Source organism: Phascolarctos cinereus, unplaced genomic scaffold, assembly GCF_003287225.1.
Source record: "Phascolarctos cinereus isolate Bilbo 61053 unplaced genomic scaffold, phaCin_HiC Scaffold_9;HRSCAF=440, whole genome shotgun sequence".
NCBI lineage: Eukaryota > Metazoa > Chordata > Mammalia > Diprotodontia > Phascolarctidae > Phascolarctos > Phascolarctos cinereus.
The window spans coordinates 234,109,373-234,133,771 of NW_027556402.1; the positions used below are offsets into that span (position 1 = coordinate 234,109,373).

The 24,399-nt window shown below is 42.4% G+C and overlaps 1 protein-coding gene and 1 pseudogene across 4 annotated transcripts in view; one reads left to right on the forward strand and one right to left on the reverse strand.

Annotated features, from left to right (window-relative positions):
* The window catches only part of IFTAP (intraflagellar transport associated protein), an 80,356-nt gene extending 65,546 nt beyond the window's left edge, over positions 1 to 14,810 (forward strand). For 2 of the 4 annotated variants that reach the window (XM_078148245.1, XM_020963935.2), the window contains 5 exons: positions 719 to 861; positions 4,348 to 4,419; positions 5,715 to 5,858; positions 7,136 to 7,202; positions 14,191 to 14,810. In XM_078148245.1, coding sequence (XP_078004371.1) covers positions 719 to 861; positions 4,348 to 4,419; positions 5,715 to 5,858; positions 7,136 to 7,202; positions 14,191 to 14,795 — 1,031 coding nt within the window. In that variant the 3' untranslated portion in view covers positions 14,796 to 14,810. The remainder of the gene's footprint in view (positions 1 to 718; positions 862 to 4,347; positions 4,420 to 5,714; positions 5,859 to 7,135; positions 7,203 to 14,190) is intronic. The other 2 variants (XM_078148246.1, XM_078148247.1) reach the window with 2 other exon arrangements.
* LOC110192642 (lipid transferase CIDEA pseudogene) lies at positions 2,384 to 4,339 on the reverse strand (annotated as a pseudogene).
* Positions 14,811 to 24,399: the final 9,589 nt, after the last annotated feature.

Consider the following 24,399-nt stretch of genomic DNA (forward strand, 5'->3'; position numbering starts at 1 on the left):
AAAGGTTCATGTTGCCAGCCATGGCCAAAGTGATCAAATGGTGTTCCTTTATGTTTCTCTTAGAAGACTTGGTAGCAGTAATGTTTGGTAAGAGTTGAGAGTCACTTCCCTAGGGAATTGTGGGTATTGACTACAGACCACAGTTTGGCCACCTTTGGATCATGCTGTTAATTTCTAGCAGCCACTGATATTGATTTCTACTTCTAGAGTAGATTTGTATTTTAGTTCTTCAATGGCTCTGTGATCTCATAGTTGGAGATCACTTTTCAGTCAGTACAGATGTTTCACTGACAACTGGAGAAGAGAAATCCAGGTTAGGTACACTTTTGTTACTATAGAGGCCTGTAAGCATGGGCATACTGGTCAGGCTGTTGAGTCATTTTGCTTGGAAGACATCCTAAAAATATGCTAAACAACTTTCTTTCCCTGGCACATATGCAATGAGGTCTTGCTTACAGGAAGGGATTGTGCTTTCTGCTTTCTTATCCCAGGAGGGAAGTTTAGTTATGTTGTTTCCTTATGACAAGAGCAAACAGTCTCTTCACATACTTTTATTTCCTTACCTATTCAGTAGAATTAGTAAGATGTATTCATACCCTAAGTGGTATTCTTACCAAGCACATATAAATGTTTGGAAGAAAGGTGCTGCATAACAAAAGAATTCCTTGTACATGGGGCCTGGAGGAGGTCTCTGACTTAAAATCATTTATTCTTCCAGATCATCAAGTGATCAGGAACAGAACTCCTGGAGCCGACTCCTCAGGAAGCAGCTTTGCCACGGGTGTGTATCCTGGAGCTCAGAGCATCAGGAATGAGTGCCTTTCTCTCCATCCTATAGCACAGCCTCCAGAGGAAGAGCAGGTAATGCCACGAGCACCTCCATTTATCTGTGGACTCAGTCAGAACACCTGAGCCGGAGGGCCTGGGGTTGTCCTTGACCCTCAGTGTTCTCATCGGTTAAACAGAAATAATAGGACTTGTCCTCAGTAACAGGTCAGTGTTATCGGAGACCCCGTTTCAGATACGTAGCGTGGGAGCCAGCTAGCCATGGCATCTGTCACCCTCCCGGTGGTCAGGGGAGGATCAGGGAGATTGCATGTTGGCAAGTGGTAGCCCAAAGGTGAGCTTTGATCGGGGTCCAGCAGCACCCCCGGCAGGCACTGGCATGGATGACAGGTGCAGCCAGGACTGCTTCGGGAGGGGCCTGCCCAGCCCTGTTCTGGGTCAAGCCTCTTCCTTACAACAGCCTTGGAAGGAAGGTCTGTAAGCATGACAGTCGATCATACTGAGGAGGAAACCAAGGGGTTGAATAGGGGAAATTCCTTGTATCTGGTTCCATGGCTAGTAAGTGTCAGAACTGGGATTAGAATTCAGATCTGATTCTTAACTTGTGTGTCCTTCTGTTACACCATGTACTTCACATGCCACACTCCAGCTCCCATCACTAGGACTTGCACTGGCTGTCCTCCATGGCTGGAATGCCCTTTGCCTCTGGGAGTCCCTAGTTCCCTTCAAAAGCTCAGCTCCATCCTGCCTTCTCCATGAAACCTTTCCTGGTTCTTCCCCTGGCTGCAAGTGCCTTCCTTCTGCCTGTACCTGGTCTTTCTTTTGTGTATATTCTGTATGTGAGCTCTTTGAGCATTTGGACTGTTTCATCTGTGTCTCTGAATTCTTTTTTTTTTTTTTTTGGTTAGGCAGTAGGGTTGAGTGACTTGCCCAGGATCACACAGCTAGTAAGTGTTATGTGACTGAGGCTGGATTTGAATCCAGGTCCGGTACTCTGTCCACTGCGCCACCTTGGTGCTCCATGTCTTTGAGTTCTTAATTCCTTGTTTGGTCCCTGGCTCACGCCAGGGACTTCATAAAGGGCTCTCTGATGGACTAATTGGGATTGCAAAATGTTCTACTCTCACATGGTTGTCTTCTAAAGCTAGAGCTCTTAACTTTGAGTCTGTGAGCTTCTTTCTTAAAAAAAAATTATTAACTTTATTTCCATATAATTGGCTTTCTTTGTAATCCCGTACAGTGTATTTTATACATTTTATTTTATTTTTCTTTTACTGTTTGCCAGTTCTTTATTTCTTTCATGGCATCAGTACTTTTCCTACATTTGCCTGCTAGAGGTGTGATTTCACATGTAAGCTGGCTTTCAGAGACACACATATGGATAAATGGAGGGCCTTGTCTACTGCGGTGAGTAAGACACCAAAGCGTATTGTGAGTACCCTTTCTTCCAGGGTCATTAGCTTAAAGGAATTTCCCAGGAAACAAAAAGCTGGACATAGCTGACTTGTACCTGCATCATTAGTATTGAGTTGAGGTGACCAACTCTCTGCGAATGATGCATCTAAGAATATAAGGTGGCAAGCCTGAAACCAGGCATTTAAGAGTTAACATTGGGCAGGGAATGAAAGGAGCCAGCTACAGTCCCTTTAATGCAAGGCACTGCCCCCTGTAGAAGCCAGCCCTTGGGTCTTGGTTTCAGAGGAGGAGTAGAATCATCAGTGTGAAAAAGCACATGTAGAATGTAATTCCCGGTGTAGATGAGAAACTGTCTGGTCACTTGGGCAGCATAGGACATGAGCCGCAAGAAGTGCCTCAGCACAGCTTTGCAGATGTACGTTTGATGTCACAGGACACAGAATATATCTCATACATGGTGGCTTTCACGTTTAAGCATCCAAGGAAGTCTTTGCGATCCCTCTTATACAAGTCAAAAGTGACTCTTGCTATTCCAGACTTTTTTTTGCTTCTGAGTAACATATTTAGGACCTAGTGTCACTTCTGTCCTTTTCCCAAGATGAAATGTGTATTATCTCCTGGGGTCTGAAAGAATTCTTCGGTATCCGTAATTGTGCCATCGTCTTCCAACACTAAGGTAACCAGCCCGGTAGCAATTACTAGGGCATCCAGGGTCTTGCCAATGAGTTCTTTCAGTGTGTTGACTGTCACCCCATGCTGGCTGCTTCAGTTGTGATTGGAGACCCAGAAAGGCTTAGATGAATGCGTGAGGGGAGTTAACAGGACTCCTTTGGTTTGTGATCCCACGAAAGTCCAGGGCCTTCACAGGGTTCTGGTGTAGTCCTTGGCGATGTCTGCAGCCTGGTGACTTTGGTTGTGGAGTTCTAGGGCAGAGTGGGTGGTGGCACAACTGACCTAAGCCACCTCTATTTTGTACATTTTGTAACATTATTCTGAGAAAAGGTGCCTAGGTCTCACCAGCCGGGTGGCCAGGACAGAAACAAAGAAGTTCTTATTCTGCTCTAAGTTGTCGATTGCCAGTGGTTATGGATGCCCCCTAGACTTCCTCCAAAATCTCTCCCATGCAGGATTTTCTCTTGAACATTAATTAATTTGTACTTGTACTTCTACTTAGAGTAATGAGTTCTACTGTAATAGTAACCTAGAGTAGAAAATGAAACTCACTTTTTTGTGGTCTTAAAACTACCTGCTTCAAAGGACAAACTTAATTTTTACCATGTCCAGATTTGGCAACCAAATCCATATTCTTCATGCTTTTGTCAATTTGCCAAGAAGGTTTCTTTCTTTAAGTGTGTTAGTTTGCATTTTCTTTCCCTGTTTTGGAACCTGGTGGCCAGGATGGTGTATAGTGGTCTAGCTGTGACCACAGGGCGGTTTTGTAAAGGATTAGAAAAGAAGGCTGTATGAAAAAAAGCTGTTTTCTAAATTACAGCAATGACCTTCATTTATTTATTTAGCACCAGAACCTAGGCCAGTGAGAGCTCATGGGATTTAAAGTCATTTTTTTTTGGTAGATGCAGAGTTCTTTCTTTCTTTTCTTTTTAAATGAAGCAGTAGTTATTATCCTACCTCCTTCCACCCCCCACCCCCCCACCCCAGTACAGGAGGTAGGGAGGAAGAAGAAGGAGAAGGGACAGATTTCTAATGACAATGCATGCCCTTGGCTCCTAGGAATTCTAGAGCCCTTGGATTACTGCATTAGGCCCTTGGGTGGCTTTTAGGGAGAAGGACTTTGGGTTGACCCTGGAGAGACCCAAGTAGCCATGTTCTCTGAGGAGCTGAAAAGCCTAAACCAACATTCTCTCTTTTGTTCTTTCAGCATTCCGTGTGTTATTCCCATTGTACACAGGAGAAACTGAGTTTAAGTAGCTGAGCCTTGCTTCTGCTGTGGATGAGTTAGGGGAGACAGAAATAGCAGCCAGGCCTCAGGAAGCCCCTTCCTGTGGATTCTGATGCTCTGTGGTGGAATGGGTCCATCAGGCACCTCTAATAAGCAGGGAAGAGAAGGGAAGGCTAGTGCTCTCCAGGCCATACCTGGCTTTGCGCTGTTTCCTTTCCCATCTTGTATTCTTGCCATATTTACAGATCGCTATCGATGAAGGACAGAAAGTTGGCATTTCCACTCAAGGCGACCGAAATCGGGTCGGAAAGGTGAAGGTGAGACATTATTTTTGTTTTTTCATCCATCATGTAACAGATTTCCTTTGCCTAATCTCAGGCACACTCAGGGGCATAAGTAGTTTTCATCATTTTATTGTTTTAATGATCTTTATTTTGTATTTGGGCAGCTAGGTGGCCCAGTGGACAGAGTACCAGGCCTAGAATTAGGAAGGCCTGAGTTTAAATCCAGCCTCAGACACTTACTAGCTGTGTGACCTAACCCTGTTTGCCTCAATTCCTCATCTGTAAAACGAGCTGGAGAAAGAAATGGCAAACCACTCCAGTACCTTTGCCAAGAAAACCCCACACCGGGTCGTGAAGTCAGATGCGACTGAAACCACTGAACAACAACATTTTGTTTTTGGGTTGGGGTGGGTTGAGTTGAGGGCCCTCCCTCCTAGATGCTTGGCAGATAGAAGGGTTATTTGTTATAGAGAAAAGTGAGTCTTGTTCCCCGTAGAATATACTGAGTGAGAAATGCAGAAGACCGACAAATGCCTAAACTATTCCCCAAAGCATCTACATTGAGAATAAATAGAGGGGGCTGCCTTTTGAATGCCAACAAATGGCTACAGTTAAGCATGGGAAGAAAAAATCGGGGACGCTAGTTTTCAGGATTTTGAAGTAACCTCTTCTTGTTGTCTGGGAAATGGTGGGCTGATGAGAAAGAAGCTGTGCCTTTTACTCATGGTGAGGTGCAGGACTGCCCTTTGAAAGCACTTTGTCATGCATGAGCTGTCACTCAAGGAGGTACTGGGGTGGTTTTTAGCTTTTACTCCTCCACCAATAGCAAGTCTCATGCTTGCTATTGGTGAGATGATTGGATCATTTACACCCTCTGATGCTCCCCTGAAGTGAATTAGCCGGGCTCTGAAATGTTCCCATTTGGCCTGTGTGTTGAGAGAGGTCATATTTCACCTGGGATATTTATTTTTCAGTGATGTGCTGCCATTATGCCTGTAAAGGTCACATGCTCTGCATTTTACTTTAAGGACATTTTCAGTTGTGTTTGTGGGAGAGAACAATGTTTTGTTTTGCTTTGTTTTAGCTCCTCATCTTTCACATTATGTTCCTGAAGCAGGATGCTTTGTTTTGCAGATCTCTTGCCTCAGAGGCTTCCTTAACTGCTGACTCTTGGCAAATCACTTTCCCTTTCTCAGCCTCAGTTTCCTCATCTGCAGAATGGGGATAATAATAGCACCTACCTCACAGGGTTATTGTGAGAACCAAAGTGCTACGTAAATGCTAGCCATTATTATCTTTTTCTCCCCTGCCTTCTGTTTCCTTCTCAGAGTACTCGAGGAGAGCACTGTGGAGGCTCAGGGACCTTTGGCAGATCTATTAGACTTAGCAGCACAGATAACTGGTGCTCTGTGGGGCTCCCACCCCCTCCAGTGGCGAGATTTCCAGCTCTTCATCCCCCTCCTCCCTGCACGGTGGGTTCTGATTGTTAGCCTAGTTCCCATAGACCTAGACAGAACCCAAATACAAGAACAGGAGCTCCCATTTAGAGGGTGCTTTGAGGTGCCTGCATTATAGATCCTCACGCCATCTTGAGGGATCTCCTAGCTCTCAGGGCCCCTCATCTAGATAAATGTCTGAGGATGGGATTCCTGATTCCAGGCCCAGCACTGCGTCTCCTATTCCATGCTGCCTTTGCCAAATTACAAATGACCCCAGAGGATCCTAGCTGAGGAGCTGAAAGGCACTTCCAAGGGCATCTCCCTTCTCCCCAAGCACGTCCTCTTGGCAGCGCCCAGGCCGGGGCAGGTTCAGGTGGCCCGTTCCTGCAAAGGAGTCAAGGTTTTTTCTTCAGTGCAGATGTACCCTGAAGGTTTTATTTGTCAAGTCACTAAGTCAGCAAGCATTTATTAAGCACTTACCATGTGCCATGTGCTAAAGCAAAGAGAAGTAGGGAGAAAGGTAGTCCTGGGTTCAAGGGGCTTACCTTGTAATGGTGGAAGAGAACACATCAGAGTAAGCTGATAGGGACGAGGAAGGAAGAGAGGAGCAGTGGAGGAAGCCTGGTGGAGTCAGGAGGGAGGCCTGCAGAGGAGTGAAGATTGTGCTTTCTTGGGCGTTGTCCTGAAAACGGAGGTTCTGGGAGGAAGGAGACAATGAGGAGAGGCTGCAGGGGTGCAGGATGCTGCCAAAGGGGGAAGTCCAGGGGTGCAGTGAGCTTCCGGGGTGAAGAGGCTTCTGGGACATGCTAGAGAAAGTCCGAGAGTTGGGAGGACAGCCTGGAAAGGAATTTTGAGCCCCTGTACCACCTGGGCTGTGTTACAGCTCCAGAGTGCTACTGTGCATCTCTAGGAAAGGCAGACTGAACAGGAAGACTTCTAGCTTTGCCTCAAAATTTGAGGAGAAAATAGATTCTGCTGCTCATTTGGGAAACTTGATTCAGCTGCATTTCTTTATTCTTGCCTAGAGTAAGCACTTAATAACTGTCTCTCTGTCTCTCTCTCTCTGTCTTTCTGTCTCTGTTTCTGTCTCTGTGTCTCTGTCTGTCTCTCATCTGTCTCTCCCTCTCTCATTCCCTCCTGTTTCTCTCTGTCTTTCTCTCCCTCCCTCCTTTCCCTCCCTCTCTGTCTCCTCTCTGGTCCAATATGTGTGTGTGTGTGTGTGTGTGTGTGTGTGTGTGTGTGTGTGTGTGTGTGTGTCTGTCTGTCTGTCTGTCTGTCTGTCTAAATAGGCTTGACTTTTTTCCTCCCAGGTAGACAGTTTTCTAGATTTGGAAGATTTTGACATGGATGAAGAAACTGACCACAAGTTGGGCCCAGGTATGCTTTCTCTCTTGCTCTCATTGTTGGATTTTTCTCAAAAACTAGCAGACCTAGAGGTGGCCTCTTATTTCTCTGCTTTCCATGGAGATAATAAACTTTGAACTAACAAAACTACTTGAGTAATCAGAGTTCTAGTTCAGGGTGCAGGATGAATGTCCTTCCTGTTATCAGAGATTTGCTGGACCTTAAGGCTTATCTTAGACATCCACATTTCCTGGAAGATCTTAATGCCTTTTGAGAAAGTTACCTACCATGACTGTCTCAAAATATTAACACTTTGAAAAAGCTCCTGTTTTCTGAACACTTGATTTAGATGTGCAAGTTTTTCACAATTTCTAGTCAGTCTCTGGACCAGGTCACCTCAGAAATCAGAAGCAGCATTAGCTCTGAGACCTTGGGCCTCAGTTTACTCATTTATAAAATGGGGATTATACACTTAGAATACCCAATTCAGAGTGGATGTGAGGTAAAGATCAATGATGTACTATATATTGTAATAATGTGCATTGTAACCATGAACACTAGATAAATATGTGTTATTATCACTGCTATCAGATACAATTTAACTTTTTGGAGGGCATGATAATGTAGATAAAAGTATAAGACAGACTTTCTGGTTTTTATTTCCTGCCAGTAATGAGAGGATCATTGTTGATTGGTGTTGGCAACAGTTTAGCTGTATTAAATATGATATCATTGTTTGATTTAGGTTATATCACATATGCACAAAATAGCTAGGGGGCACCACAGTGCACAGAGCGCTGGGCCAGGTGTCAGGAAGATCTGGATTTGAATTCGACCTTAAATATGTCCTAGCAGTGTGACCATGAGGCTAGTCCCCTTAACCTCTGTCTGCCTCAGTTTTCCTCTGTCGTAAAATGGGGATGTTAATAGCTACTTCCTAGGATTGTTGTGAGGATCGAAGGAGATAATATTTATAAGGTGCTTTGCAAACCTGAATATACTAGGTATAGGCTAGCTATTATTTATTGTCATTATCATTACAAATAATGTCCTTTTTGCCTTTTTGATTCTTTCCAAGTTGCCTCAAAATATTTAGGAGTTCTTTTCTTTCATAAGCTGCTCTCTTAGCTTATTCATCCTTGTTTTTTCCTAAAGAGGCCGTCATGCCATGATCCTTCTTGGAAGCAGCTAAGAGGCTTTCTGCAATTGTGGGGCAAAACCATTGGGATTGGCCCAAGTCTCAACTGCTTGGAATAAGCGAGTCACAAGTTTTCCACCCTGGGGGAAGAACTTTGGAAAAAAACTTTTGAAAAGTGAACTAGGTGCTGCTAAACCTTTACAATGATTAAAAAGACCACTAGGGCTTGGGTGGTTTCCTTAATGCACAGCTTGGGTCATTTGAAAACAATAAATAACCTGCACCCAGGGGAATTGCTGTTTGAACCTCATTTGTACCCTTCAGGAATCTGAGCAGAAGGCAGATATTTATTTCAGATGGGGACATTTTAAATAGGCAACTGACTGAATAATTTTGGCATCTGGAAGGCTGGCTGATTAGATTCTGTTGTTATTATTTAAGCAGCAGCTTTGCCTGGGGTGACAAAGAAATGGCTTGCATGTTGTTTTTCCACCCTTTACTTTTTCCCAGTCACAAAATATTTTCCGCATTCAGGCTCATGATTCTCTTTTTGCCTTTCTGGATTCTCTGGTCCAGAGGGAGCATGAACACAAACCACCTCAGGCCAGGGTCATTGTATAGTCAGTCACCTGAAGCTGTGCTGAAGGTGGGGAGCATCAGTGCCAGATTTCTGTGTTCTGCATTGGTTTGGACATAGCCAGAGCTGCTTTTTCCTTTTTGGATTCAAGGCAGACTAGTTAACCCGATGGTATCGGGGATTATAGAATGGTCACACATGCTGCAGACAAGCTGGCTAATAGTGTCCAGCACAATCCTTATTTGCAGTAAAAGCTAGTCTTTTCCTGAAGCCATTTAAGGGAAGAAGATCTCTTCTTTTCTTCTCTGTTTTTGCTTCCTTTCTGGCTTGGCCCAGCCATTGCTCTGGCTGAGATGAACTGCTTTTCTTTTGAGGCCCACTTCCCTGAGTTCTGGTGGTTTATATAACTCAGTGGTCCATCGGGTGCATATGAATGGTGGATCCCCCTGCTGGACCAGAGCGGGGCAGGAAGCCTGAACCTGGCACTGTCTGTGGTGGGAATGTAGCACGCCTTAGTCCTCCCAGCCATGTAGTGTGATTCTCTTTATTGATAATGTCACCAGTCCAGTTACCTTTTCATGCCAACATGTACCATCATTACCAGAGATGTGAAAGCTGAGGACTACCTTCTCTTTACTGCTTATTAACTGCTATTTACAACTCAGAGCAGCTTAGCATATTCATGGCATTCTTCCCCTTTATCTGCCCTATGCAAATAGTGGCTACATTATATTTTTAGGACTATTCAAAAGATCTGTAGAATATAAGCTTTTTGAGGGCAGGGATTATTGCTTTCTTTGGTCTTTATATCCCTAGCTCCTGCATATAGACAGCCTTGTTTGCAGTAGGCACTTAATAAATGTGTGTTGAATTATAAATCTGTTTTTTCACTGCTTAAAGAAAGGTTCAATTACTTTATCTCCAGTACAAAATTGAAAATATTAGGAAAAAATCCTTCCCTCATGATGAATTTTTGAAGGCTTTAAAAGGTGAAATGTCTAGGGGTTTCTAGACATTGTTTGCTACAAATTGGGTATCAAATTAATTATATGTGGAACACCCAGATAGATGATAAGTTTCAAAAGAGCATCGCATCTATCATCGTACGTTCTGGAGTCCCTAAATAGCCGTTCCTTAAGCATTCCCTTTGAGAGGTATGCCCAGCCACACTTCTGGAGAAGAAGAAATAGAAAGCTTGCATACTTTGCCCCTAGTTCTGTAATGAGTCTCCCTGGCACAGTCTGGGTCCAAGTGCACATTTTTCATCTTGTGGGACAGGCTTGGTCCACACGTCTTGGAGGCCTTGATTTTGTTCAGAAATGGTTTTAATATCACCTACATCCATTTCTTTCTTTTCCTTTTTATTTTTTTTCTTTTTAACTCAGGAGGAGATATTTAGACAGATAGGAAGGGCTAGGCACTTAGCATACTGAGAGATAGCTCTTGGTCACATGTTATCAGGAGAGGATGGGGAGGAGCTAGAGGGAACTTTTCAAATTACTAGGTGAAGATTTTAAATGAAAATTTGTCCTTTTTCTATGTATTTTCATTTTATATGCTGTCTCATCCTTTTTTGCAGCAATCACAAATAAATATATTAAAAATAAACTTTATCTGTTTCAGAATTTCTGACTTTTAAAAGGGTAACAATAACAACTCTCTGTAGTAATGGGCCCCTCAGTGGTTGAGTCTTTTTACTCCAAAGCAGTTTAAATTGGTCAAGCCTCCACTCGCTGCCTGTTTTGGAAAAAGTAGCCTTTTCTGTGTGAGAAGCTAAGTGTTCAGTGGATGGTGTGATGGACCTGAGCTGGATAGCATAGGGAACTTGACCTCAGGAAGACCTGAGTTCAGATTCTGCTTCAGACACTTATTAGCTGTGTGACCCTGGGCAAACCAAACCAAACCCAAAACAGGCATCCAAACCCTTGGCCACATGTCTGACACCTCTGGTCTAGATCTTGAGCAATACAATCTGGGGAAGGGGGATGGAAGGGAATAAGCATTTCCACAGAGCCTGCTGTGTGCCTGGCACTGTGCTAAGTGCTTCACAAATGCTATCTCATTTGATCCTCACAACCATCTGTGAGATAGGTTCTATTCTGGCCTCCATTTTACGTATGAAGAAACTGAGGCCCAGAAAGTTTAAATCACATCTGTGACCTAGAAGGTCACACATCACATAAGTCGAAGAGTTGGGGGTTGAGCTGAGGTCCTCTGACTCCGTGCCCAGCACTCATTCTATAGTAGTGTGTTGGCCTTTTTCTTTAAAAGACCATTTCTGGGGGCAGCCAGGTGGCACAGTGGATAGAGCACTGGCCCTGGAGTCAGGAGGACCTGAGTTCAAATCTGGCCTCAGACACTTGGCCCTAGCTGTATGACCCAGGGTAAGTCACTTAACCCACATTGCCTCACCAAAAATAAAATAAAATAAAAGATCATTTCTCTTGGTAGTCCTACAGTCATTGGCTCTTTGCTGGGATTGTGTTGTTCCTAATCAATTTCATGCCATCCAGCATGGTGGTGCTTTTGAGCCTTGGATATATGACTCGGGCTTATAAAAAAGCCAGCTTCTTAAACTGACATTTATTTGAATGATAACAAAGGAAATCAATTATTCTGAAATATGTTTATCAACCTATTAAAAAAGTTCATAGTCCGCAGGTTAAGAATCCCTGACTTTATATGACATTTTATTCAGTCGGTCCCAGGAGCAGCACTTGTAGACAGATGGCACTGCCTGGCTCTCTGAGTTGCATGGGACTTCAGAGATGTTGCTCGGTTTGATTCGGGCCCAAACAGGAATCTTTTTTACACCTACTGCTTGACTAACCCTGGTAGTGAGACAGCTCATTCTACTTTTGGATCACCCCAACTGCCTTGCACTGAGCTAGCATGAAGAGAAAAGGAAAGAAAGACAAGCAGAAGTGCTACAGCCCTGCCCAAATCCAAAGAAAGCAGGTTGGCCCAGGCTACCAACCCACACTAGCTGTGCCCCGAGGTCTGGCATCTGAGGACCATGTCATTGCACAACTGGAAAAGCTGTTCTCATGGTGGAAAGCAAGGTGCATTTCAAATAAGTCTCTGAATTCCGGTATCAGTACTTGCTCCATTCTCTCCCTTTTCATGCTGTCATTGGCAGCAGCTAAGGCATTCCTCTTCATTAATCACCTTCTCCAAAAACTTAATTAGTGGCTTAATTAGGATCATCCTCTAGCGTGGCAGTATTATCCTGGCCAGCTGTGAATCATTGGATATGTCCTGTGGACCTGACTTCTTCCAGCGAAACTCAAGACAAGGAAGAAAACCATTTCTGTTTTTCATTCTCTCTCATCTTACTTAGTTCCAGAGAGGAGAAAGTAGGAACAATGAATGAAAGTTGCTGAGAGACAGATTTTTTCTCGATAAAAGAAAAAAAATTCCCAACATTTAGAACCATCTGAAATGAGAATGAGGTTTCCTGTCATCAGAGGTCTTGAAGAATGGCTGGATGGCAAGGTGCTGAGGATGTTGTGAAGAGAGTTCCTGCCCTGGAAGAGGATAGACCCTATGACCCCTGAAGTCCCAACTCTGACATTCCACGGTTCTTTGAGAGCTATCTGAAATGTACACATTTTCCCATTATGGCAGCTTTGCTGGTCCTGTGCAGAAATAAGAGGAAACAATTCACTTATGTTGGATGTGTTGGGAAATGAATAGCAGTTGCTGATTCTGAAGACTATGATAAAGAAGCTAAAAGCATGTTTCAGTTATTTGCTAGAGCTAAAAATTAGACCATGCATTTTGAATATGACAGTTTTCTTTTTGCTGAAAGTTAAAATACTTTCCTTCTGCCTTTCTTATTTTTCAGCATTGTCTTTTTTGAGAGATTGCCAGATTGTTGCATGATGAATTCAGCACGCTGTTTCCCTTTCTTACTTTGTCTCTCTCTTTGGGAGCGGGAAGAGGGGAACTAGAGGGCAAACAGGGGAAAGAGTATACACTAATTAAGGAAAATCCTCCTCCCTCCCTCTCCAAATGAAATATCTTTCTACTGTGATGCGGCTGTTAGCGTGAAGCCTCCTTCTTCCTATGTATCTCTTAACTAATCCATGTCTTTTGAGGCTATCTGATTCTTGTGCATGGCCTGCCATAGATCCTCCATAGTGTGCTGGAGGCACATTTCTGCTGGGGTATTGTTTTCATCTTAAATAGTGGATCACAGCTGTCCATTTGTCATTCCCTGCTCTGGCTGTAAGACTGGCCCAGTTCCTTTTCTGGTAATACACGTCTTTGTTGATGCTGGGCATTTTTGGGGGGAGGGAAGTGATTCTCAAATATAGATTACCATTGGTTTAAGTCACACCCTGTGTATATTCACCATGTGTCTTTCCATTGTCTTTTGGGTCACCTGGATTTTGAATCTTCTGAGATTTTTTGTTTTTGTGATTTCTAGGCATGAGTATCACTGGGAAAATATGTTAAAAAGATGTGCTTCTTCATCAAGGAGAAGCCTGGGGTACGTGAAAATGCTGCAGTATAGATGGATTGTTTATTTCTCCTCCTTAGTTCTGGGCCCATTTCATTGCCTATTTTCAGTATGTTTTAAAGACATATATGCATATTATGTACATATATACTTATACACATATAGGAAAATATATGATTATATGTATGCATATATACGTATACATATGTACACACTGGTTGACTTCACATATACAAAATACATGTACATATGTATATTTGTCTATGTCTATCTATCCATCTATCTGTCTCTCCTGAATGTCTCCCTCAGTGAGCTACTCACCCAACTTGAATGTTACAGTATGGACAATTTACATTTGTTACCTGTTTCCTTGTAACTGTGTGGACGGTTGATCGCTTTTGAGTGGCCACGGCTATCATTGAAGAGTCCTGTAGTGATCCAGGGCTCAGTGCTATCTGGAAAGTGTCATCCATTAATCAATAAGCATTTATTAAGCACTTACTGTGTATGTGTCAGGCATTGACAGATGGAAGCAGGATAATCCATTCTATCATTTAAAAACAAAACCACCTAGAACATCTTCCTCTTCTTTTGAATAGAATCTAACTTTATACCTTGCAATAGAAAATATGTGGATCATAACTTTCTTTTTTGGTAAAAATGACCCTCATTTGAGGTAAGAACCTTAAATTTTACATCAGAATTCAATCATGGACGTTGAACTGGGCCTCTTGCCTGTGTGTAGTGTCTATTTGGTGGCTTGTTTTGAATGTTATTGGCTGGTAGATGATTTAGCAAAGTCATGTACTCGGTAAACTCTTCTTTCTTCTTTATTCCTCAGAGTTGCTGCTGCTTCCAGGAGAGGTAGAAGAGGAGGTGCGTTTCTCTGTCTCAGGCTATGTTCCTTCTTTTGACCAGCATTCTCACTCTGAACCGAAGACTTGTTCAGCAGAACAACTGGCATGCAGGCATTTGAAGGAGGTACCCTTCCCTGAAGTGCATTCACTTCTGTCTCCCACAGGATCAGATGCAGAGGCATGGGATGGGGTGGGACTGATAGGGATTGCAAGGATTCTGGGGCTTTCTACTTTTCTTTTTTTGCCACATCACTGGATGGACTTGAAGGTTTTTACATTTTCCCTCTGTCTTTATGGATGCTTACAACTAAAGTTGCTTCATCAGTCCTCCTCACTGCCATTTATATTCAACTTATTTATTTCTTTTGAAACATTTAGTGCTGTTATGTTCTTTTGTGGAACTGATTTTCACTTTATTCTCACAGCACTGTGCTGTGAGTCAGTCTGGTCTGGACACTCCTCAATAGAAAAGACAATTTCCTTGCCTACCTTTAGTTTCATCTGGTCACTTTTTGCTCATTATCGCATTTTGCAGTTCCATCAAAACTTTGCCATTGCAGACCTTGTATCTTCAAAGTTATTTGTCTGAGGTCATTGTATAAGCCCCAAAAGGAGCCATTTTTTTCCCTTGGGTTCAAGAAAGATCTCGACCCCTATTCATCTTTCATGTTGATGGGTGGAAGGTGAAAGACTTTTTCACAAGGCATTTATTTGGCAAAGGTGGCATAGAAGGAAGAGGGCAGAATTCAGAGTTGGTGGACTTGTGTTTGAGTCCTGGGTGTATTCCCGATTAGCACCGATAACCCAGGAGATCTCGGGCGGGTCACCTTCCTTCTCTGGCTTCAGGCTCTTTGTCTGAATATGGAGGCATTGGATTAGAGATCTCTAAGGTTGCTCCCAGCTCAGAATCTCTGAAATTGGGCTCCCAAGGTTTCCTTAATTACTTGGTTTCTTAAAAATATCCCAGGAGCATTTCTTGATTGTAGGAGGTACGTGGTCATTGGGAATTTAACTGTGAAACATTTTAAAAAATCTTCTCTACAAATTGGTGTACAATTGGTGTGAAAAGGTTGCATTATGAAGCTCAGTCTTTCAGTTGGAAGCAATCAATGCATTGTAATTTAAGACTGACCTTTCCTCTTGGGACTTTTGTCTCACTCCAATTACAAGGGAGGGACTAAGATGTTTTGGACTTCTATTGCACTGTTAAGGCAATTGATAGAGCAGTTGGTAGAAACAGCCTTATCTGAGTATGATTTCTTAATTAAGAATTTCCTACCTTCCCCAAGATGCAAGAAGCTCAAATTATAAGGTTGTTTCCAGCGGGATTCCATTTATTTTATAGGCCGTCTCTCTTTCTTGACTTGAAGTGTGATTACAAAACATATTAGAACAGTAAGTGGTTATAGCACCTGACAGAGTTTTGACAGTTGTTATAAAATGATTTTAGTTGTTGGGCAGAAAAGGATGAAGTATTTCTGGAGCCCTTCAAGCAGATGATAAAATGCTAGCTAAATTCAGTACTTATACCAGTGTTTTTTGAAAGAAACTTCTCGTAAAAGCAAGAGAATATGGACAACACTTGCATTAGCAGCATGGTGAAGTGTGGACTGTGAGTTTCAAGACCCATCTTTGAATCCTGGTTCAGTGGTATGATGGGCAAAATCATTTAACTTCTCTGACCCTCAGTTCCCTCATCTGTAAAATGGGAATTACAGTAATGACTTTCTATGTACATAATACACGCACGCATATTTAAATGTGTGTACATATATGTCACATGTATGTACATACATGCATATATAAACTTTCAGGTTTGCAAGATGATTCTCTTGCAGTACTTTTCTTTATATATGTCTTGCTGGATATATGAAGATGAAGGGCTATATGGTGTTTGTAATCACAAAGTGCTGTGTAAGTGTCAGTTATGATTATTTTTTATTATTATTGACAAACTTGTGGTGTATGGACAGATATCTCTAGATGAAGGCTGTACCACAATGCCTCTGTGAGGCATTCCACAGAAGCTCCACTGACTATTCTGCCCTTTTCCCCTCTGGCACCTGCCACCTTCTTCTGGGGCTTCACGTTGTCTGTGAAAGAACACCAGCATTTGTCGGTTCTCATTACAAGAATTACAGAAGTGAGGTAGTTGCAAGATCTGAGGATGTTAAATGTTGTAGAAGCTCCACCTGATTCTCTCTGATTTCATGTTCCAACAGGAAAAAAAATAATGTAAATCTCTCAAAATTAGGTAAACATTTCTTGCACTTTGGTAATATCTCTTGGCGTGATGGGCAAAATGATTTGTATCTGGATGTACTATCCAACCGATCCTGCTAAATATTAGGGAAGGGAGAACAAATCTGTAACCCCCTTTCAATGATGTAAACACAGAACTCTAGGAATCACCCAATAAATATGTACTTACTGAGCAGCTGCTCTGGGGCGGCACTGTGCTAGGCACTGAGGGGACAAGTCCAGAGAATGAAACAATCCCAACAACTAAGGTTAGATAGAGATACCATAAGTATGAAGCGGATAAACACAGATGTACATGAAGCAGTTAAACAGAGGGCATTTGGGGAGGGAGGTCACTGGTACTTGTGGAGGGGGGGACTTGGGAAAGGCTTCATTCAGAAGATGGTGCATGAGGCAGAGCTGAGGAGGGAATGTATTCCAGCGCAGATACTGGTCAGTTTATTCCGAGGTAGAGCTTCAAAGGCGTGGAGGTGGGAGATGCAGTGTTATATGTGATAACTAGAGAGAAGGTTGGTTGGACTGGATTGCAGTGTGGGAGGGGGGTTGATGTCCAGTGAGGCTGCCAGTAGGGGTTGGGGCCACGTCGTGTGGGGCTTTAAAAGCCGCAGCGGATTTGATATTTTATCCTCAAGGAATAGGAAGCCCCTGAATTTGATTGAGCAGGAGTCACCTCACCGAATTTGTGTTTGAGAATGACTTTGGCAGCATCACGTAGGATGGATTGGCGGAGGAGTGACGTGGTGAGGCCCGCTCTTCAGGAAGTTCACTTTGACAGCTGAGGAGAGGGTGGACTGGAGGGAGGACAAGCTTGACGGAGAGACCGAGGTAGAGAGGGCCTACTCTGGGATGGCGGCAGAGCAGAAGGGAGAAGGGGCTGGCCTTGACAGATGTTACAAAGGTAAAATTGACTGGACTTGGCACCAGACCGACTGTGGCGGGGTCAGGGCTGTGTGTGTGGGAGAGGAGGCGAGGATGACTTGTAGCTTGTGAGCTTGGTAACTGGGAGGATGGTGACACCCTTGACAGGAACAGGGAAGTTAGGAGAAGGTTTTTGGAGAAACATAATGAAATCAGTTTGGGACATGTTGAGTTTTAGATGTCCCACGGACATCCACTTTGTGATATCTGGAGAGGTAGATTTGAGAATCATCAGGACAGATGGTGATTGAAGTCCTGGGAGCTGATCAGGACTAGAGATATGTGCTCACATTAAGCCAAGAGTGTTAATAATATCAACAGCATATTTACATAGTTGTTTATAGTTCCAGAGAATTGTACATGTCCTATCTCCATTGATCCCCACAATAACCCTGTGAGGGAGGTAGAGGTGCAGTTCTTGTTACCCCAGCTCTTCAGACTAGAACACTGAAGCCCAGAGAGGTGGCAGCCAGCTGTGTCCATAGCAGTGACCTCCAATGGTCTTCTTGGCTCACCTTTCTGCCTTCTCCAACCCAGCCTCCACAAAGCCACAGAAGGGATTTTCCCAGAGCCCGGGTCTGACCATGTCACCCACAACCGCTTCTAGGATTAAGTATAAACTCTTTTGTTGGCATTTAAGGACCTGTGAAATCTGGCTCAAAACTACCTTTCCAGCCTTATGAGACATAGCCCTTCATACATTCTGGGGTCCAGCCAATCTGATCTTTTCACTGTTTCCTCAGACAAGACGTTGTACCTTCCATTTCTTGGGCTTTTGCACATAGTTTGTCCTCCCAATGTGCTCCCTCCTCACCTCAGCCTCCTAGAATCCCTAGTTTCTTTTAAAATTCAATTGAGGCATCATCTTCTAAATGAAGCCTTTTATGATTCCCCTCCCTATTAGTGCCCTGTCCTCTCTCTCTCTCTCTCTCTCTCTCTCTCTCTCTCTCTCTCTCTCTCTCTCTCTCTCTCAAATGGGGGGGGTACATGTTGTCATACATAATAAACTCCTTGGGGGCAAGGATTTTTCATTTGCAAACTTTAGTGCTATATAAATACTTTATTTGATTATTAATTTCTGTCTATGTAAAGGTCTTGACGTAGAACAGGCACTTAATAATTGCTTTCTGATTGATTTTTTTAAGCATTCACCCAACCTTTGCATGAATTCTGGTACGATTAAATTTACGATTTTAGCTTGAGGTTTTAGATATATGTGTTTTACCATTGAAGTCAGGTGTTCTCCAGAAACCTTGTGTTCTCTATTTGTGTCTTGCTTATTGTGTTCCAAGGAATCTGAGAACATTCAACCAGCTTTATTGGGCAAAAAGAGTTCACCTTAGGGAGGTGAAAACTGCATGCTTTTAATTCAAAAGCAAGGGAAGAAAAGGTCATCTGTGAAGGGCAGAGAGGATGAGCTCTTTGATGTGCTTGAATATTACGAACCATTTCTGTGTAAAGACTGCTTTGCCTATTCTTAATAGACTTTTAAAGTTCTCCTCTCCAGACAGTTTATTTATACCATTTCTCTGCAAAATAACCTACAGCTAAATGCTGCTGTTATTGATATGAGCATTAACTTCTTTTCCCTTAATTTGGAGGTGCAGTCCTATGAATGAAAATGATTCTTTCCTTAACACCCGCTCAGTTAAGAGTAAGTCACATGGGCAATTTTAGGGAAACTGGCAGTTTTTCTAATAGTGTGCAAGTTCTATTCCCAAAGAGTGTACCAAAAAGATTTCAATTAGATCTGAAATTAGACACCTGAAATCCACATATTTCTCTCAGCTCCTTAGGCAAAAATAACAAGTTAATAACTTAGTTCACAGTTGTTTTTTTGTTCAGTGGCAGGGGATTCAGTGTTCTACTGTGCAAATTCTTCCCTTTGAAATAAATTAGAATTTCAGTTTGTAGTCGAAAGGTGCATTCTCCCTACATAGGAGGCTGAAACAAACGAAAGCTTGAAAGGAGAACCCTCAAAACCTTCCTCAGAAGAGATGCCGCTGCATTGGATTGTAAACACTTCCACCAGGGATGCTGCAGGGCTGTAGACTAGACGTTACATTTATATCGTTTCATTTTGAATGTGTATCTGTGTCTCTGTCTATACATACATACACACATATATGCACACATAGATATCCTTTTGGAAGAATTTTAATTCATTCATTTGCATGTTCACAAAAATAATTGAAATGCAGATTGTTAGATAACTTTTTTCAGAGCTACCCTTCTAGATGGATATGTGTCCAATACGTGTCCAATGTACCTAATACTAGTAACAAAAGAGAAAATGAGGCGCCTCATTGTTGTAGTGGTGGGGGTGAGATAATTTTAGTCTTTGTTCAAAGAACATTTCACACTGATCGAGTGTATTATTTTGTCAAAATATAGCTGTTTTATTGATGCCTTTTGTCTTTGCATCATTGTTCTTTCAAACCCTCCCTCAGCACTAGATGGAGCCCTTCCTTGTGGCAAAGAAAAATATTAAGCAAAAACCTCCTCAGTTTCATTATATACGCAATACTGCATCCTAGCTTTCCTTTGCTTTTTTTTTTTAACTGCAAAAGGGAATATGTTTCTGTATCTGTTTTCTAGCACTTTCATTGGTTTTTCAGTTACTTAGCATTTGACTTCATTTTTATTTATCTTTTTCATTTATGTTGTTGTAGGCATGGTGTTCTCTTGGTTTTGCTTATAGCATTTTGCATCAGTTCATACAAATATTCCCATGTTTTTTTCTGAATTCTTCCTATTAACCCATTCTTAGTGCACAGTAATATCCCATTGTATTAATAAACCATTATATTTTGAGCCATTTTTCAGTTTTTCCAGGTTTTGGCTCCCACAAAGCACACTGCTATGAGTAGTTCGGTATATAATGGCCCTTTCTTTCTGTCTTTGTCTTCCTCAAGGTAGTTGGGTCACTGGGGCCAGTGGTATAAACAGTCTAGTCACTTATTGTATAATTCCCAGTTGGTCAGCAGAATGAATGGGACAGTCCACAGCTATCACAAGAGTCTGTTTGTGTTTAAGGAAGGAAGATCTTGCAATTTAGCATAGCTATTCCTTAGAAAGTCCTTTTCTTAAAAGGCTATATTGGCTTTGGTACAATGGCCAGCAGTTCTGACATCCAAAGTTAAACTTGTTTAAAAACTACTGAGTGTCATATTTTGGCACAGAAATATGATAATCTATGACTGTCCTTGGCTGCATGCTTTTTAATTTCATCCTTTAATTGATTGCCCAGGAAATTAATCTAGCAACAGTTGCTGTTAATGACTCTTCTTTCTAAGTGGAGAAAACATTTATAGCTCTTAGAGTAATATCAGCTTTCAGGGTGTGAGAATAATCCTTTTTCTAGAATTCTATTTACTGAATTGCCACAAACAATCCTGGCTTTTGCTATGATCAGCACTAATATGACTGATGGAGAAAACCATGTGGTCCAAGAAAGAAACGTTGAAACATTAGAATGAAAATATTGAAGGTAAAGCAGGTACTGCTTCCATTTAAAAAGAGGGTGCCCCTGTCTGACAGCAAGAAAGAGGTCTGGCTCCCTGTGTGTTTTAGCCAGCTTAGGAGAAGCTATTGATCGATTGCCATGTGATCAGTTTGCCTGTTGTGATGGGAGTGGTGCACAGACAAAGCCAAAATGAATGGGCCCTTCATCAGTCAGTCTGATTGCCCTGGTTTCTTTTCTGTGTAGAGCTGAAGGCTTAAAAAGGCTGAGAAGTCGCAGAGTCTTTTGTAAAGAACTTTGGCCTGGGCACCAAGAGATCTTGGAGCGAGTCTTGGCTTTGCTTGTAAAAAGTTCTATGTCCCTGGGCGAGTCACTTCCTCTCTTTGAGCCTCAGTTTTCTCATGTGTAGAACGAGGGCATCGAATTGGCTGACATCTTACATAGCTTTTAGGTTTAATGATCTGATATTATAGTATTACTGTTTTGTGGCCGGTGATGGGAATACTTCACCGTGTGAAAAAGGCTTTTTCTTACAAAGATCCATTGCATTGTCCTTGTCCATTTTCTTTTTTACTTGGCATTTCAGGGAAGAGGAAAGCTGCTGAAATGTGCTCTGTAGGTGGCTCTGGCAGAGAAGCCTGGCCTCACCTCAGATGGTTTCACTAGGGCAGGACAATGGTTTACAAAGTTGCGCAACTACAACCTGGAGAACAAATGAGCAGAACTGCTGCTGTGTGGGGGCTGCCTTTCTGAATACCTGGTGTGGAGGAGGGAGGAAACTGCCTTTTTCATGACTTCTTTTCAGTCTTAGTTTCCCCAGTCATTTTTGAGCCAGGTACTTTTCTTTGAAGATACTCCAGAGCTGACTCAGCAATTGCCAGGCAACCTTGGAAGATAGCTCCATCCCACGTTGGTGTTATGCACTCATGCATTAGTTGTAGTCCTCGGTCATTGCGGTAACACCAAACATCGGCTATCATCATTCTACACCTACACACAAGGTGCTGATCCTTCCTTGTGTTACCCACAGTACACGTGGGCCTTTGTAAAGAGCCGAGGACATGCATCAGTGAGAGTGGAAGCAGGGTCTTCCTGGTCATTTGCTGAGGATATTTTTTATCCTGTATCTTTTTACTAAGCATGCCTTTTAAAGATCATGAATCATGAATGAGGAGAGATAATTTATTACACTTCTTTTCAGCTTCCCTTATTGGATACATAAAAAACCCCAAACCTCTAGCTTATTCATGTTTTGGGTACAGGGAAAAAGGCATCTGGACATTGTAATCAGATGTGATTGGAGTTTCTGAGTTTCTGCTTTTATCTGCCCAGTGGGTACAGCTGTTATCTGAGGATATGTAATATATACATAAATAGAATGCACTATATCCATTCTTAAAGAATGCCTTTCATTGAGATTTGTAATAATAGTTTCTTGTTTCCTTTTTCTCTTGTTCTCATCAAGTGATCTTAAAATAAAAGACACACCAACTGTTGTATGTTATGAACAATATCTGTTGTAACTGTGTATGTTTTTTGTATGTGCCTGTCCCCACTCCCCTCCAGTAGAATGTGAGCTCCTTAAAACCCAGGATCTAGCACAGTACCTGTGAGAGAGGGAGAGGGAGAGAAAGAAGGAGAGAGAGAGAGGGAAGCAGAATCTGAATGATTGCATGACTGGAGTATCTGAAATTGAGTGAGGCTTTGGGAGCATTATTTGTGATTTATTTGTGTATGATAGTTGTGATAGTATTGTGCAATTGTGTTGATATTTGAGTAACTGTGATAATATTTGAGAGTTTAAAAAAAATCAACATATAGTCATTAAGTGGCTAGCACATTTCTATTCTGGGAAGTGACATGGAAGTTATAAGAACTCTTTTCAAGAAGCTTATAATATACTTAGGGAATCAAGAAATATACATAGGAAACTATTGTGGAAAGTGACAGTGTGTAATCAGTCATTAATCCATAAGTCTTTATTAAACCTCTGTTCCTGTGCCAAGCACTATGTTAGATGCTGAAGGTAGAAATGCAAGGAGTGAAACATTCTAATTGTGTGAAGTAAGAGTATAGAGACTTGAAATTCTGACTATTCTGTCCTTAGCAATGGCAGCTGGTGGCCTAGTACCCAAAGCACTGGAGCCAGGAAGGCCTGAGTTGAAGTCCAGCTTTGTACTTTTACTAGCTGTGTGACCCTGGGCACATCACTTCACTTCTGTCTGCCCAAGTTTCCTCAACTGTATAATGAGGATATTGGCAGCACCACTTCCCAGGGTTGTTGTGAGGACCCAATAGGATAATTTTTGTAAAAAGCACTTTGCGCAGTGCCTGGTCCATAGTAGGTGCTCACTAATGCTTATTCTCCATCCTCTCCCCCTCTCCCACTGCCCCCACATTGCTGGAGGACCTGAGAGATGGTGTGGTACCGTATAGTATGAAGAATGCAGGATTTGAAGTCAGGATCTCAGTGGGATTCAAGTTCTGTCATTACAAGTCCCTTCCTGTCACTGGCTTAGGTTTTCCTAACTCTTATGATCGATGTTCTATTCACTGTACCAGCAGGCTGCCCCTACAATAAGAATAGGAAGTTTACCCGTACCTGTTATTTCTTCAGTGTACTTCATTCTGAGTATGGAAATTCCCTCTTGCAATGATGTTCACTGACTGCTCTGCAATTTAAGGTGTTAGATGGTTGCCTAAGGTCCTGGGAGGTCCAGCGTTCACTCAGGGCACCTGGCCAGTTTGTGTGAAGAATGGGATTTGAACCCAGGGAATCCTGATGCCAAGGCTGCCCCTCTAGCCACTTGGCTATAATGTCTTTGTGTTAATAGAATAAGGTCATAATATTTTGCTCTGTGTGTGTATGTGTGTGTGTGTGTGTGTGTGTGTGTGTGTGTGTGTGTGTGTTGGGGACATTTCTGTAGACAACTCCCTCTCTCATTTGGCATAGCAGATAACAAGGGAAACTGTCTATTGCACTACGTATATTGGAACTCTACTATTTTCCAGCTTCTTTCTTCTTGGCATCTCTTGGCGCGTTTCTGTATTTGTAATCACTGTGCCTGATGACCTCACTTGATTTCCCTACAATCATCTTGCAGGATCATGATTGGAGCAGAGGTGTTTTTCACTATTTTTGTTTTCCTGGACCCCTCTGGTGTCTGGTGTAAACTATGGGCTCCTCAGAATAATACATAGGATTACAAGAAAAGATCAAAGTTTAGTAAAAATAAAGATGTAATTTCTTCCCATCCAAGTGTACAGGCCCTCTCAGATTTATCCTTGGATGCCCTTAGGGGTCCATGTACTACAGGTTGTCTTTGAGGTTGTCTGGTCCAACTTGTATCTGAAACACAAAATCCCCTCTACAACATTTTTGATTTTTTGAGAAAAGTTATATTGGAAAAAACTTTCCACTTGAATGAATGAATTAAAAACCCTTGGAGTGAAAACTAGCTTTGTCTTGGGGTTGATGAGGAGAACGATGGTGGTGGAGGGGACATATGTCACACCCCAGGATTGCCGCTTCTCTGCCGAGAAATTCCGG